Source organism: Heliangelus exortis, chromosome 1, assembly GCF_036169615.1.
Source record: "Heliangelus exortis chromosome 1, bHelExo1.hap1, whole genome shotgun sequence".
In the NCBI taxonomy this organism is placed as follows: Eukaryota; Metazoa; Chordata; class Aves; order Apodiformes; family Trochilidae; genus Heliangelus; species Heliangelus exortis.
In genome coordinates this window covers 196,686,149-196,701,428 of record NC_092422.1, presented here as the reverse complement: position 1 = coordinate 196,701,428, position 15,280 = coordinate 196,686,149, and the positions used below count along the sequence as shown (strand labels likewise).

At 52.0% G+C, this 15,280-nt stretch overlaps 1 protein-coding gene across 3 annotated transcripts in view; it reads right to left on the bottom strand.

The window, feature by feature from the left end:
* The window catches only part of FBH1 (F-box DNA helicase 1), a 41,256-nt gene extending 25,976 nt beyond the window's left edge, over positions 1 to 15,280 (bottom strand). For all 3 annotated transcript variants that reach the window (XM_071734246.1, XM_071734247.1, XM_071734248.1), the window contains exons 1-6: positions 15,263 to 15,280; positions 13,693 to 13,848; positions 8,193 to 8,740; positions 6,689 to 6,819; positions 4,788 to 4,923; positions 3,030 to 3,220 (exon numbers count right to left, since the gene is read on the bottom strand). In XM_071734246.1, coding sequence (XP_071590347.1) covers positions 3,030 to 3,220; positions 4,788 to 4,923; positions 6,689 to 6,819; positions 8,193 to 8,740; positions 13,693 to 13,843 — 1,157 coding nt within the window. In that variant the 5' untranslated portion in view covers positions 13,844 to 13,848; positions 15,263 to 15,280. The remainder of the gene's footprint in view (positions 1 to 3,029; positions 3,221 to 4,787; positions 4,924 to 6,688; positions 6,820 to 8,192; positions 8,741 to 13,692; positions 13,849 to 15,262) is intronic.

Sequence of the window (15,280 nt, the reverse complement as noted above, 5' to 3'; positions counted from 1 at the left end):
AGGCTGAGGGACTTGGGTTTTTTAGGCTGGAGAAGAATGAGTGGGGAGAATCTCATCAATGCTTAGAAATACTCCAAGGGTGGGTGTCCTGAGGAGGGGTCAGGTTTTTTTTCTGTGGTTGCCAGGGACAGGACAAGAGGTAACAGGCACAAACTTGACCATAGGAAGTTCCATTTAAACATGAGGAGGAACTTTTTGATTTGGAGGGTGGCAGAGAATGGAACAAGGCTGCCCAGAGAGGTGGTGGAACCCCCATCTCTGGAGACATTCATGGACACCACTCTGTGCAATTTGCTCTGCTGTGGCAGGGCTTGGATGAGATGACCTCCAGAGCTCCCTTCCAGCCCTTTTAATTATCTATAATCCACCTAAAAAACTGCCAACATCTTGAATACTTCCAACAGGACAATGTACAGAGCCCCAGGAGCTCAGGGAGTTGCAGGAGACAATTAATAGATGAATATTTTGCAAGATTAATATTTTAGAGCACAGCTGTACCTTGAAGTGACTTCAGAGGCACCATGGGGACAACTTGGTGGCCTCTCCCTCCCTCCTGCCAGGTTTGTGTTTCAGATTCTGCCACCAAGGCAGCAGGACCTGGGTTCACAGGGTCCTTTTTCTCCCCTGAGCCACCATCAGCAGACTCAGGGGGGAGCCTGAGAAAAGGCTAATTTGGGCCTCTAAAGTTCATCAGCTTTAGAGCTTGGTGTTCACTTAACAAATTGGTTCACTGAGTGTCTTATACAAGTGTTTTAGCCTTGACAACACCTCCTGGGGCTTTGTCACTGCAAAGAGAGGAGCACAGGGACACTGTGGCTTGAACTACACCAGCAACATCTGGTTAGAAATTAACTCCCATCACTAATTGCTTTTGGAGATGCCAATAGGTACCAGACAGCTCCTTCAGGACATGTTTCCTCCTGTGCTGGTTTGGGCCAGGAGAAAGGGGATTTTCTGCCTTGTGCTTTTGCTTTCAGCTCAGTCTCTTGTCAGGAGCTGCACTTGCTGAAATTCACAGCAAGTTTCTCAGGCAGTGGCTGCTGCTGGGACTGAGCCCACTCCATGGTTATAGTTACTGCTGGAGAATGGGCTGCAGAGCCAAGGACACTGCTCAGCTCTGAGGAACATTTTGCCCTCCAAAAGGAGAAAAGGAGTCAAGAGGTCCCACCTGAAACCCTCCTGTGGGGAGGAACAGACAAGAGAAATGACCAGAATTGACCAAACAGAGGATTCCATCCCATCCACCTCATCCTCAGGAGAAATTGGAGGGATCCCCAGGCTCAAAGCCCTTCCTGCTTCCCCTTCTTCCCCTCTCCCTCTTTGCTTCAGCATCCTGGGAGGATTCCATCCCTTCCTCTGCCTCTGCTCCTGATCCATCCCAGCCTGAATCTGTGTGTTCCTGCCTCCAGCTCCCAACTGCTCCTGAGCCCAGGATTCCAGCCTGGACTTTCCCAGGGCTGCCCTGCAGCCTCAGTGGGGATGGGAGAGTTCTTGGGGGAAAGGGGGGAGGAACCTGGGATCAATTTTCCTGTAGATTTGTAGAGATTTAGTCATTTTTCCTATTTCTCATTCCTGTTCCATTCAAGCTGTGTAGTTTAGTTCCCAACCCATCAGTCTCTCTCCCTTATTCTCTCTCCTTCCTTTATCAGGGAGGGGAGGGGGATTAATAGAGATCACCTGGCATTCAGTTTAATTGCCAGGGCAGTGTTAAACCCTGACACCTCCTTATGCTCCTTATCACAAACCTTGAGTGGTTTAAGCAGACAGTGGTGGAAGAGACCTGGTCTTCCCTACTTCTTCCAGCCTAGGTTGTCCCAGGAGATGGAGATGGGATGTGGGTGACTGCCCACAAGCAGTTATTGTCTGCCACATAGAATCATAGAATCCTAGAACTGGCTGGGTTGGAAGGGACCTCAGAGCTCATCAAGTCCAACCCTTGATCCACTCCCACTGCAGTTCCCAGCCCATGGCACTGAGTGCCACATCCAGGCTCTTTGGAAATATCTCCAGGGATGGAGAATCCACCCCTTCCCTGGGCAGCCCATTCCAATGGCTGAGCACCCTCTCCAGAAAGAAATTCTTTCTAATGTCCAACCTAAACCTCCCCTGGCACAACTTGAGACCTCTTGTGCCCTCTTGTCTTGCTGAGAGTTGCCTGGGAAAAGAGCCCAACCCCCCCCTGGCTCCAACCTCCTTTCAGGGAGTTGGAGAGAGTGATGAGGTCTCCCCTGAGCCTCCTCTTCTCCAGCCTCAACACCCCCAGCTCCCTCAGCCTCTCCTCAGAGGATCTGTGCTGGATCCCTTCCCCAGCCCAGTTGCCTCCTTTGGACCTGCTCCAGCACCTCAAGCTCCTTCCTGAGCTGAGGGGCCCAGAACTGGACACAGGACTCAAGCTGTGGCCTCCCCAGAGCTGAGCACAGGGGCAGAATCCCTTCCCTGGACCTGCTGGCCACATCTTCAGCACATGGCTCAAATTAATGAGCTTCATAGAATCAGTTAGGCTGGAAAAGACCTCTAAGATAATCAAATCCAACTTTAACCCAGCCCTGCCAAGGCCACCCCCACCCCATGTCCCTCATCCCCACATCCCCAGGGCTCTGAAACCCCTCCAGGGATGATGGGGACTCCAGCCCTGCCCTGGGCAGCCTGGGCCAGGCCCTGACAACCCTTTTGGAGAAGACATTGTTGCACATACCCAATCTAAACCTCCCTGGAGCAACTTGAGGGTGGTTCACTTTGGTTTTTATTGCCTGGGAGAAGAGACTGACCCCCACCTGGCTCCAACCTCCTTCCAGGGAGTTGTAGAGAACAGGAAGGTCTCCTCTCAGCCTCCTTTGCTCCAGGATCAACACCCTCAGCCCCTCCTCAGGAGATCTCCAGAACCTTCTCCTTGCTCTCCAGCCCCTTCCCCAGCTCCATTCCCTTCTCTGGACACTCTCCAGCCCCTCAATCTCCTTCTGGTTGTGAAGGGCCCAAAACATCCCTCCCAGATTGCCCTCCCTGGTAGGAAGCATCTTCCCAGCCCTCACCTGTTAGTGATGGAGATGTTCCTGTCTCTCATGGCACACAGCAGGGTGGCTGTGCAGTACAGCAGCTCAGTCACATCCACAGCAGACAGTTTGGAGCAAGGTCTCAGCAGACATCCCAGCAGCTTCTGGATGTCCCTGACACCATCAGAAAAAAGCACCATGACTGCAAGAATGGCCCAGAGCTTCTCAGGCTGGTGCAGACAATGAGAAGAAGGAGAGAGCAAAAAGCTTTGAGCCTTTAGGAGGAGAAAAACTCTGCTTCAACACTAAAAAAAACCCCTCACAGGCCCTGCTGAGGGGTTAAATCATCTTCAGTCACCAGGACCCCAGAACACCCCAAAGGGAAACCCTTCAGATGCAGGAGGGCAGAGATCATGGAATCATCAGAGAATCATTAAGGTTGGACAAAGCCTTCAAGGTCATCATGGAGTCCAAACACCACCTAACTCTGCCACCCATGAACCCAACTCCACAACTCCCACAACCACTGAACCATCTCCTGAAGAGCCACATTCAGATGTTTCTTCAACACCTCCAGGGATGGTGACTCCACCACATTCCAAACCCTCACCACTCTTTCAGTAAAGAAATTGTGCCCAATATCCAACCCAAACCTTCCCTGGCACAACAGAAACTCAAGGATCACTCCAGGGCCCCTGATGGACCATCCATAAGTGGCAGCTGGCTGTTAAAAAGATTTAATATAGAATTAGAGAATCCCAGAATGTTTGGGTTGGAAGGGACCTCAAAGCTCATCCAGTGCCAACCCCTGCATGGGCAGGGACACCTCCCACCAGCCCAGGGGGCTCCAAGCCCCATCCAACCTGACCTGAGACACTGCCAGGGATGGGGCAGCCACAACTTCCTTGGACAACCTGGGCCAGGCTCTCCCCACCCTCCAATTCCAGAATTTCCTCCCCATCTCCAACCTCAATCTCCCCTTTCTCTCCAAGTTTTAACCCATTTCCCTTCTCCTCTCCCTACCCCCCCGTGTCCAAAGCCCTCCCCCAGCTTTCTTGGAGCCCCTTCAGATATTGGAAGGTTGCTCTGAGCTCACCTGGGAGCCTCCTCTTCTCCAGGCTGAACAACCCCAATCCCTCAGCCTGGCTTCCCAGGGAGGTGCTCAGCCCTCTGAGCATTTGAGTGGCTCTGCTCTGGACACCTTCCAGGAGCTCTGTGTCCTTCTGCTCTTGGGGACTCCACAACTGGACACAGAGCTCCAGGTGGGGTCTCAGCAGAGCAGAGCAGAGGGGAGAATCCCCTCCCTTGACTTTCTGTCTCTGCTTCTTTGGATGCAGCCCAGGACCTGCTTGGTTTCTGGGCTGTCAGCACACACTGAGGGCTCACCTTGAGCTTCTGAGCCTCCAGCCCCCCAAGTCCTTCTCCTCAGGGCTGCCCTCAATCCTCTCTCCTCCTTTTCCATGGGATTGCCCTGACCCAGGTGCAGAACCTTGCACTTTGGCCTCGTTGAACTTCATCCAGTTTGCCCCAGAGCTTCTCCAGCCTCTCCAGGTCCCTCTGGATACCATCCCCTCCCTCCAGTGTTTTCACCACAGAGTTTGGTCTCTATGCTCTCCATCCCACTTTCCATGGGGAAAGATGTTGGATTCCAGCTCCCATTGTGGTGTTATGGATCATCCATTTCATCACCAACCCTTGAGGAACTCACGTTGGACTCCTGGTCATCTTGAGATGACCTCAAAGCACCAGCAGTTGTTAAAGCTGTTTAATAAAAGAGTTAACAACTGTTGAACCTACCTCCATCCTGCTCTTTAAATGGGGCAGTTTGTTGTTGACACAGATTTCAGCCTTTAAGAAGAGGTGATGACTCCTCAAACACTGGAGGACCCCACTGGCATCAACCTTCTGGCCAGTGGGAATGGCAGAGACACACCTGGGCAGAAAAGGGAGTTTGTTCTCTGAGGAAATGATGTCTTCTCCTCAGTACCCTCAATCTGGCTGCAGTTAAGTGGAACTGACACCTCCCTGGGATGCTGGATGGTGCTGAACTTGGATTTCCAACCCTAATTCCTGTTTACCAAGAAGTTGTCCTTAAGGGAATTGGGAACATGGAATGGGTTGGGTTGGAAGGGACCTCAAAGCTCATCCAGTCCCAACCCCCTGCATGGGCAGGGACACCTCCCACCAGCCCAGGGGGCTCCAAGCCCCATCCAACCTGACCTGAGACACTGCCAGGGATGGGGCAGCCAAAACTTTTCTGGGCAATCTGTTCCTGCTCCCTAGCAGTTGGTTTCAGAGCCTCAGGAGCAGAGGATCAGCTCTTGCCATGATGGCAAACTCTCAGGTGGCAGTGGCATCCTCACTGGGTAAATGTTTGTTGATGCTGTTCTTGTACCAAATTGTGCCTAGAGGGAATTCCCACTGTGGGTTTGATAAGGAAACAAAGCCATTCCTCAGGGATCAGACTCATTAATCATAGAATCATGGGATGGGTTGGGTTGGAAGGGACATTAAAAATCATCCAGTCCCAACCCCTGCATGGGCAGGGACACCTCCCACCAGCCCAGGGGGCTCCCAGCCCCATCCAACCTGACCTGAGACACTGCCAGGGATGGGGCAGCCACAGCAATCCTGGGAAATTTATCCCCAGGATAATCTGTGTCAGGGCTGTGCTTGGGTCACTTTTCTGTCATCTGGGTCCTTTCAGCCCTGTCCCCTTCTGCAGGGTCAGAACCCCCCAAGTGGCTCAGTTAAATCAGCTGATGGAAGGACTGAAGTTCTCCCATCTTTGGGCATCCTGATGGACACTGGATGCAAGGAGATCCAAATGCCCCTGGGTTGTGCAGCTCTGAAACACTCCCTGGAACAGCACTTGGGGCTTTTATATCTCAGCTGGAGATAGACCCCAAAACCATATTTTCATGGAATCAGGGAATGGTTTGGGTTGGAAGGGACCTCAAAGCTCATCCAGTTCCAACCCCTGCATGGGCAGGGACACCTCCCACCAGCCCAGGGGGCTCCAAGCCCCATCCAACCTGACCTGAGACACTGCCAGGGATGGGGCAGCCACAGCTTCTGGGGGCAGCCAGGGGCTCAGCACCCTTATAGTGAAGGTTTGGAACAACCTGGACCCTTCCAGCCCAAACCACTCTGTGATTTTAGGATCCCTTTCTCCCTTGCTATCAAAATCATAAAAACAGCAGAAGGGATGTTGGGAGGCAGCTGCTCAAAGCAGGGGTGACCTCAACATTTGGTGATTTGTGATTTTGTTTGTTTTGTTTTTGTTTGTTTTGATCCTGCTCAGATCCAAACTCCATGAAGATTCCTCTCTGGGTCAGTGTTTGGCCACTCTCCTAAGATCTAACTGGATTTCCTATTGCCTCTTGTCCTCTCACCATGCACCTGCAAGAAGTTTGGCCTCATGCTCCCTACAACCCCCCATGAGGCAGCAATTAGCTCCCTTCTCCCCTTCTTTTCTCAAAATTTCACTTGTACATCAAGTGTAGGAGAGGGAAGGGTTTTCAACCTATTTCTAGAACCCTACCACTGATTTCTCCAGCTCCTCCCTCATCTCCCACCTCTTTGGAAGACAAACCCACTTCTCTCCTGGCACTTCACAGGATAAAATGATAGAAGACTCAAAGCAAGGAAATTCTGAGGATCTACAGGTACAAATTCAAGTGCTGAAGTGGACTCACCTGATCAGCCCCAACACACACTCTTCATGCTCCTTTTTTATCCCAAAAACCTGGCAGATGTGCTCAACCCTCTGCAGGGCTGTGTCCTCCTTCATCAGGTACTGATGGTAGAGCTTCTTCCAAGGAATGAACTGGAATGGGAAGCACACAGCACCAAGGTTCACCCCCCAGCACTGGAAAATAGGTTTCTTCTGGCAAGAAACTCATCAAGGGGAGTTCCAGGAATAATCTGGAGTTCCAAAATGTCCCTGCAGCTCGATGGAAAAAGGTGCCTGGTGTGAGATCATAGAACCAGCATAGAATGAGTGAGGTTGGAAGGCAACTCAGAGATCATGCCCAGGGTGGTGGTGGAGTTGCCATCCCTGGAGGTGTTTAAAAGCCATGGAGATGTGGTGCTGAGGGCCATGGATTAAGGACTGGACTTGGTAAAGTTCCTGGTTGGTAGAGTTAGGTTCTGGTTGGGCTTGATTATCTTAAAGGTCTTTTCCAACCCAAACAATTCTGTGATTCTGGGATCTCCTCCAAGCTCCATGCCCAGGGACACCTCTCATCCAGCTCCAAGCCTCATCCAACCTGGCCTTGAACACAGGAAGGCTCAAGGGACAATGGGGACACCTGAGAGGAGGCAGAGAACATCTCTCAGTCCCCAAATCCCCCAAGACCTTCACTGCCAGGCAGACAGGACCATGAGGATGTCCCCAAGCTGGGTGTGGGTTTGAGCTGCAGGAGTTTAAATTACATCCTTCTGCTCAAGTGTCACAACACTGAAGAATTTGTGGAGTTTGTCCACACTAAATTAAGGAATCTGCAACTCATCCAGCCCAGGTTGCTCCAAGCCTCATCCAACCTGGCCTTGAACACCTCCAGGGAGGGGGCAGCCACAACTTCTCTGGGCAATCTGTTCCAGAGTCTCAGCACCCTCCTCCTGAAGAACTTCTTCCTAAGCTCCAGGCTGAACCTCTTCTCCTGCACTTTCAAACCATTTCCCCTTCTCCTAGCACTGGACACTCTTCTGAAAAGTCCCTCTGCAGCCTTCCTGGAGGTTCCCTTCAGGGATTGGGGGGCAGCTCTAAGGTCCCCCTGGAGTCTCAACACTCCCAGCTCCTCAGCCTCTCCTCACAGAAATAGGGAAGGAAAGGGAGGAAAGAAATAATTGCTCCTCATCACCTGCAAACTTGTCTAGAAAAAGCTGTTTTTTCCTAGAACAAGAGGTGTAGGGGACACTGGTTCTGTTTCAAACACCAAAGGACAGAAGCAATGAAGAAACTTAGAATCATGGAATGGTTTTGGTTGGAAGGGACCTTAAAGGTGGCAGTGTCTGGGATAGGGATTGGAGAACCTGGGCTGGTGGGAGGTGTCCCTGCCCATGCAGGGGGTTGGAACTGGAGGAGCTTGAAGGTCATTTCCAACCCAAACCATTCCCTGATTCCAAGCAGCCACAGGACTAAGGCAAAACAGCAGCAGCAGAAGGCAGAGGCTCAAATGAAGATCACAAAGTCCTTACCAGTGGATCCCTGACTATCTCCCTCCAGCAGTGACACACCAGGCTCAGGTTCTGGTAGAGATCAGTCACTGGGAGGAAAGCAAAGATGTTCCTCAGGATTTCAACAGGCAGCTCCTCAATCCTTCCCTGAGGCACTTCCCAGTTCTGAGTCCCCAGGAGTCCATAGTGTGCATCAGGGATTGGTTCAATTTCCATCTCATCAAGTTCCTGCTTGATCTGGCTTGGTTCTGGAGGAACCACCATTGGCTTCTCCTCAGGCTCAGCCCACAAACCATGCTCTAGCTTGTGAACCCCTGCAGATGCAGTGGATGAAGTCCTTTTTCTGGGTTTTTTCCTGGGAGCTGGTACAAAGTCCTCATCCTCTAGGAAGGAGCAGGAATCCCTGGTGGTCTCCATCCCAGTGGGGACCCTGCTGAAGGAATTATCAGGTTCAATAAAGAGGGGATCCAGTGCCTCTTCTTTGAGTTCACTACTCTTCCAAGGGGGACCTTCTTGCTGGCTCTGAGAGATCCTGAAGTAATCAGTGATGTTCTTCTGGTGGCCTTGGGCTGCAGGAAGAGGAAGAGCAGGAGAAGAGTCAGCAGGAAGAAGTGCAAAGGCTCCTAACTCAGCTAACAGGGAGAGCAGAGGCTGTGTGAGGTGGTTGTAGTTCTTGCCAGCTCTTCCATGAGCTCCAAATGACCCATTCTGCTTCTCTGACAATTTCTGGAAGTCAGGAGAATGACACTGATCTCTTTCCACTGTCCACATAACCTGGGTGCTCTCAAGGTCCATTTGACACCTCCTCTACCTTTAGAAGAAAATAATGTGGTCCATGCAACAGCCTCAGAGATCAGCAGCACTGAACCACACAGCACAGCAGCTGCATGAGAGCCCAGAACACAGCTGCAGAATGAATTCTGTGGGAGAGCTTCTGTCCTGGTTTGGGCCAGGACAAAGGGGATTCATTTATTCAGAGGAAATAGTCCATTTTTTCAGAGGAAATCCATGCCCAGCCCATGGAGCCTTCATTCCAGCTCCTGGAGTAGGAATGTTGTGTTCAGAATCACAGAATCCTTCTGGATGGGAAAGATCTTTCACCATTAACTCAACTCTACCCAATCCAGAGCTGGAAGAGCACCAGGTACCCAACCATGGCCCTCAGCACCACAACTCCACAACCTTTAAACACCTCCAGGATTCAACCACCCCCCTGGGCAGTGTTTAAAAAACCCTTTCAGTCAAGAAGTTTCTCCTCATCTCCAGCCTGGTGCAGCCTGAGAGGATTTCCTCTCATCCTTTTGCTCCTCACCATGAAACCATGGAGATGACACGTGGGGAAAAGCAACCCAGCCATAAAATCCAAGGACTTTGATGAGGGGTTTTCTACTGATTTTGGTCAGATCAATGACCAAGAGTCTCTGTTTGGAGAGGGGAAGATGTGGGGTGGGGATGTGTCCTGGTTTGGGCCAGGAGAAAGGGGATTTTCTGCCTTGTGCTTTTGCTTTCAGCTCAGTCTCTTGTCAGGAGCTGCACTTGCTGAAATTCACAGCAAGTTTCTCAGGCAGTGGCTGCTGCTGGGACTGAGCCCACTCCATGGTTATAGTTACTGCTGGAGAATGGGCTGCAGAGCCAAGGACACTGCTCAGCTCTGAGGAACATTTTGCCCTCCAAAAGGAGAAAAGGAGTCAAGAGGTCCCACCTGAAACCCTCCTGTGGGGAGGAACAGACAAGAGAAATGACCAGAATTGACCAAACAGAGGATTCCATCCCATCCACCTCATCCTCAGGAGAAATTGGAGGGATCCCCAGGCTCAAAGCCCTTCCTGCTTCCCCTTCTTCCCCTCTCCCTCTTTGCTTCAGCATCCTGGGAGGATTCCATCCCTTCCTCTGCCTCTGCTCCTGATCCATCCCAGCCTGAATCTCTGTGTTCCTGCCTCCAGCTCCCAACTGCTCCTGAGCCCAGGATTCCAGCCTGGACTTTCCCAGGGCTGCCCTGCAGCCTCAGTGGGGATGGGAGAGTTCTTGGGGGAAAGGGGGGAGGAACCTGGGATCAATTTTCCTGTAGATTTGTAGAGATTTAGTCATTTTTCCTATTTCTCATTCCTGTTCCATTCAAGCTGTGTAGTTTAGTTCCCAACCCATCAGTCTCTCTCCCTTATTCTCTCTCCCTCCTTTATCAGGGAGGGGAGAGATTAATAATCTATTATTTGGTTTAATTGCCAGGGCAGTGTTAAACCCTGACATTTTTCCCTTAGGAATTAAAACCAGGAAGGAAACAAAAGAGAAGACCTGAGCTGTGATGTGCCTCAGGCTGAGGTTGGGCTTCCTCCTGTTCTTGTTTCTTGTTCTTAACCCAGAGAATAAGAATCACAGAACCACAGAATTCCAGCTGGGAAGGGACCTCCTGGATCATAATTCCAGCTGGGAAGGGACCTCCTGGATCAGCTGCTCCAACCCTTCTCATGTTATTGTTGAGCTGAGATGTCCCAGCACCCACTGAGCTGAGACTTCAAACTTCCCAAAGTGGGGGAATCCACCCTGGGAGACCATTCCAATGTCTGACTGGCCTCAGAGTGGAAAATTTTTATTTTTGTGTCCAATTGGAATCTCTCCAGGAGCACCTTGTGCCCATTGCCCCTTGTCCATGGGATTCCTTGTACACAGGGAGTCTCCATCTCCTTTGGAGCCCCCTTGGAGTTCTGGGCCATGGTAATGAGGTCTCCCCTGAGCTGAACAGACCCAGTTTTCTCATCTGGGAAAGAAGCACTCTGAAGATTTTAAAAAATCTAAAGATTAAATCTAAATCTGAAGATTTTGAAATCTAGCAGGATTTAATTTCTGCTCTGCAGTGTGAGGAGGTCACAGCACTGAGCCTCCAGCAGGCTGCTCCTACCTGAGGGTAAGAGAGATCAAGGCCTTTCAGAGGACAACCAGACATTTCTTGCCAGGTATTTGCTGGCTACAACATCAGAAACCACTGGAGATGATAAAGGACACCAAAACTTGGCAAGAGACTGATTTCAGCAGCCTCTCCACTCTCTGGGAACCACACAGTCCATGTGGGACACAGACTGAACCTTCCCAGCACTGGTTGTACTCATCCTGAACTCCTCCTATCCTGCAAAATACCCCAGTGCTTACAGAATCATGGAATAATTTGGGTTGGAAGGGACCTCTCAAGGTCATCAGCTTGAAAATCTCCAGGGATGAGGCCTCAGCCACCTCCCTGGGCACCCTGGTTTTGGTCCCCCACCCTCAAGGTAAAGAACTTGTTCCTCATATCCACTCTAAATCTGCTCTTCCCTAATTTAGGCTAAAACCTCCTCTAATTTAAGACAGGGCTTTCTCTAATTTCAGCTCAACTAAGAGACAACCTGAGCAGACAAAACAAAAAAGTCCCAAGTACTGATTTTAATGTATTTTATTTCTGGATTCTCCTGAAGGGAGAGTTTAAAGGTCTTATTGGTGAGAAAGAAAATCTGTTCAGAAAGTAAAACTTCTGTGCTCGAGTCTGAGTCCAACACTCTAAACCTTGAAGCATCAGAGCTTGTACAGGGTGGATTTTTTTTTTACAGGGTGGTAAAAAGCTGGACTTTTTTTTTTTGAAGTGAGATAAAGACATTGCTGAGTTGGAAATGGAAAAGCAAAGCATGAATATGAGCAGAGTCAAGGAACCTTCTGCTTCATCCTGGCTCACCAGATGTCAGCTCACCCCAAGGTACAGAGAGAGCTCCAAGATAAGGGGTAATGATTCAAAACTTGGAGAGGGGAGATTTAGGTTGGAGATGGGGAGGAAATTCTTGAACTTGAAGGTGGGGAGAGCCTGGCCCAGGTTGTCCAAGGAAGTTGTGGCTGCCCCATCCCTGGCAGTGTCTCAGGTCAGGTTGGATGGGGCTTGGAGCCCCCTGGGCTGGTGGGAGGTGTCCCTGCCCATGCAGGGGGTTGGAACTGGATGAGCTTTAAGGTCCCTTCCAACCCAAACCATTCTGGGATTCCATAAAAAAGCATCACAGAAATGCCCCATTCTCACCTTTTATTGACCCAGGAATAACTCCAGATGTTTTTTTCTTACTTTCTCCTCACCCCCACGTGTCTGTAGCCCCTCTTGTCCTCACACAACTTTGGAGGTTGGCCCAAGAGCCATTTGCAGGCAGCTCTTTCACCTTCACTTCAAGACCTGAACCCTCTCATGTGCTGATTCACTGGCTCAAAAGCCCTCCAGGATTTCTGGGACCTGGGTTTGGGGTGAAGCAGCTGGAAAGTTTCCATCAGAAGAGGGTTTTGGTCACCAGGGGCTGAATATGAGGCAGAGTGTGGCCAGGTGGCCAAGGTGGCCACCAGGATCCTGACTGGGCTGGGCTGGGCTCAGCAGTGGGGTGGGCAGCAGGAGCAGGGCAGGGATTGTCCCCCTGTGCTGGGCACTGGGGAGGCTGCACCCCCAATCCTGGGGTCAGTTCTGGGGACCTCAGGAGCAGAAGGAGATTGAGGGGCTGGAGAGTGTCCAGAGAAGGGAATGGAGCTGGGGAAGGGGCTGGAGAGCAAGGAGAAGGGGATGGAGAGAAAGGAGGAGGGGCTGGAGAAGATGGAGAAGGGGTTGGAGAGTAAGAAGAAGGTCTGGAAAGTAAGGAGAAGGTTCTGGAGAAGATGGAGAAGGGGTTGGAAAGGAAGGAGAAGGTCTGGAGAGGAAGGAGAAGGGTCTGGAGAAGATGGAGAAGGAGCTGGAGAGCAAGGAGAAGGTTCTGGAGAACTTGTGAGGAGGTGAAGGATCTGAAGGTGTTGAGCTTGGAGCAGAGGAGGCTGAGAGGAGACCTTCTGACTCTCTACAACTCCCTTAGAGGAGGCTGGAGCCAGGGGGGTGTTGGTGCTCCAAGGAAAAGAAATAAAACAAGAGGAAAAGGCCTCAAGTTGTGCCAGGGGAGGTTTAGGTTGGAGCTGGGGGACAATTTCTCCCTGGAAAGGGTTGTCAGGGCCTGGCCCAGGCTGCCCAGGGCAGGGCTGGAGTCCCCATCCCTGAAGATGCTCAAAAACTGTGTGGATGTGGCACTTCAGGACATGGTTAAGTTGTTGGGGTGGACTTGAGGATCTTAAAGGTCTTTTCCAACCTTCACAATTCTCAGATTATTATTTAATAAGTATCCTAAAGAGCATCTAGAATCAGGAGTCACATCATGAGCAGCACCCAACTGCTGCAGAGCTCCTCAGGGAGAGCAAGCTCTGACACCTCAAAGACCTGGAGGCACTTCTGGTGTGAGAAGAGCCTAAAACACCCCCAAAAAGCCAAACCCACTGCCCCCCCCAGAGCTGAGGACTCAAAGGTCTCACTTTTTTCTTGCCACCTGACCTAGCAGAAGCAGAGATGAAGCCCAGATCTGTCACACACCACCCTAAAACCACCCATTTTCTTCCATTTCCACTCCCCTCACCTGGAATCACTCTCCCATGGGTTGCACAACACCCTGTTGTTCCACATTCCCATTTTTCTCCCCCAAAACCTTCACATCAATCCCAATCCCTCTACCTCCTCGATGTCTCCGTGGGTGGGGGGTGGGATGGAGGCCTCTGTTGACATCTCTTCTGTTTTGCTGTTGACTCAAGGGCTGTGTCAGGGAGGGAGAACCTTCTGCAAGAGCTTGGCAGTCCCTGGCCATGAGGTGTCTTTTCTTGAACATCTTCACTGCTTTGCTAACATGCAAAAAAAAAAAGAAAAAAAAAGAAAGACCCTAAAAAACCTGTTAGGAAAAAACAATATCCAATCCATCCCTTTAACAGAGGAACTTTGGGAAGAACCCAGCTGTGGCTGCCCCATCCCTGGCAGTGTCTCAGGTCAGGCTGGATGGGGCTTGGAGCCCCCTGGGCTGGTGGGAGGTGTCCCTGCCCCTGGAAAGGGGTTGGGACTGGATGAGCTTTGAGGTCCCTTCCAACCCAGAGCAGTGTGTAATTCCATGGGTGTTGAGGCTGGAGAAGAGAAGGCTGCAACGGGGAGACCTTAGAGCACCTTCCAGTGCCTGAAGGGGCTCCAGGAAAGCTGGGGAGGGACTTGGGACAAGGGCCTGGAGGGATGGGACCCTGCGAGGGGGAAGGGTTTCCAGCTGGGAGAGGGGAGATGGAGAGGAGATCTTGGGCAGGGAGGGAGGGAGGGAGGGAGGGAGGGAGAAATTGTTTGGGGTGAGGGTGCTGAGCTTTAGAACCAGGTTGCCCAGGAAAAGAGTCTCTGCCCCATCCCTGGCAGTGTTCAAAGCCAGGTTGGATGGGGCTTGGAGCAATCTGGGAGGGAGGTGTCCCTGCCCATGGCAGGGGGGTTGGAATGAGCTGAGCTTTCAGTTCTCTTCCAACCCAAACCATTCCAGGATTCTGTTTCTTGGGCAGGGAGGGAGGGAGAAATTGTTTGGGGTGAGGGTGCTGAGCCCCTGGGTGCCCAGGTTGCCCCCAGAAGCTGTGGCTGCCCCATCCCTGGCAGTGTCTCAGGTCAGGTTGGATGGGGCTTGGAGCCCCCTGGGCTGGTGGGAGGTGTCCCTGCCCATACAGGGGTTGGGACTGGATGAGCTTTGAGGTCCCTCCCAACCCAGAGCACTTTGTAATCCCATGGGTGCTGAGGCTGGAGAAGAGAAGGCTGCAATGGGGAGACCTTAGAGCACCTTCCAGTGCCTGAAGGGCCCCCCTGTTTCTAAGACGCCTCCCCCATTGCTAAGGAGACCCCCATTAGGCCCCCCCATTGCTAAGGCCGCCCCGTTGCTAAGGTCCCGTCCCCCGTTGCTAAGGAGCCCCTCTGCTAGGCCCCCGTTGCTAAGGGCCCGGCTCCCGTTGCTCAGAAGCCCACTACCCTGCCCCCCCACCAGGCCCCCCCGTTGCCAAGGCCCCTCCCCCGTTGCTAAGGAGCCCCCGGTTGCTAAGGGCCCGTCCCCCGTTGCTAAGGAGCCCCCCACCCCTCCCAGCAGGCCCCCCCGTTGCTAAGGGCCCGTCCCCCGTTGCTAAGGAGACCCCCACCTCCCCCAGCAGGCCCCCCCGTTGCTAAGGGCCCGTCCCCCGTTGCTAAGGAGCCCCCCGTTGCTAAGGGCCCGTCCCCCGTTGCTAAGGAGCCCCGCGCTCACCCCGCTCCTTCCCCCAGC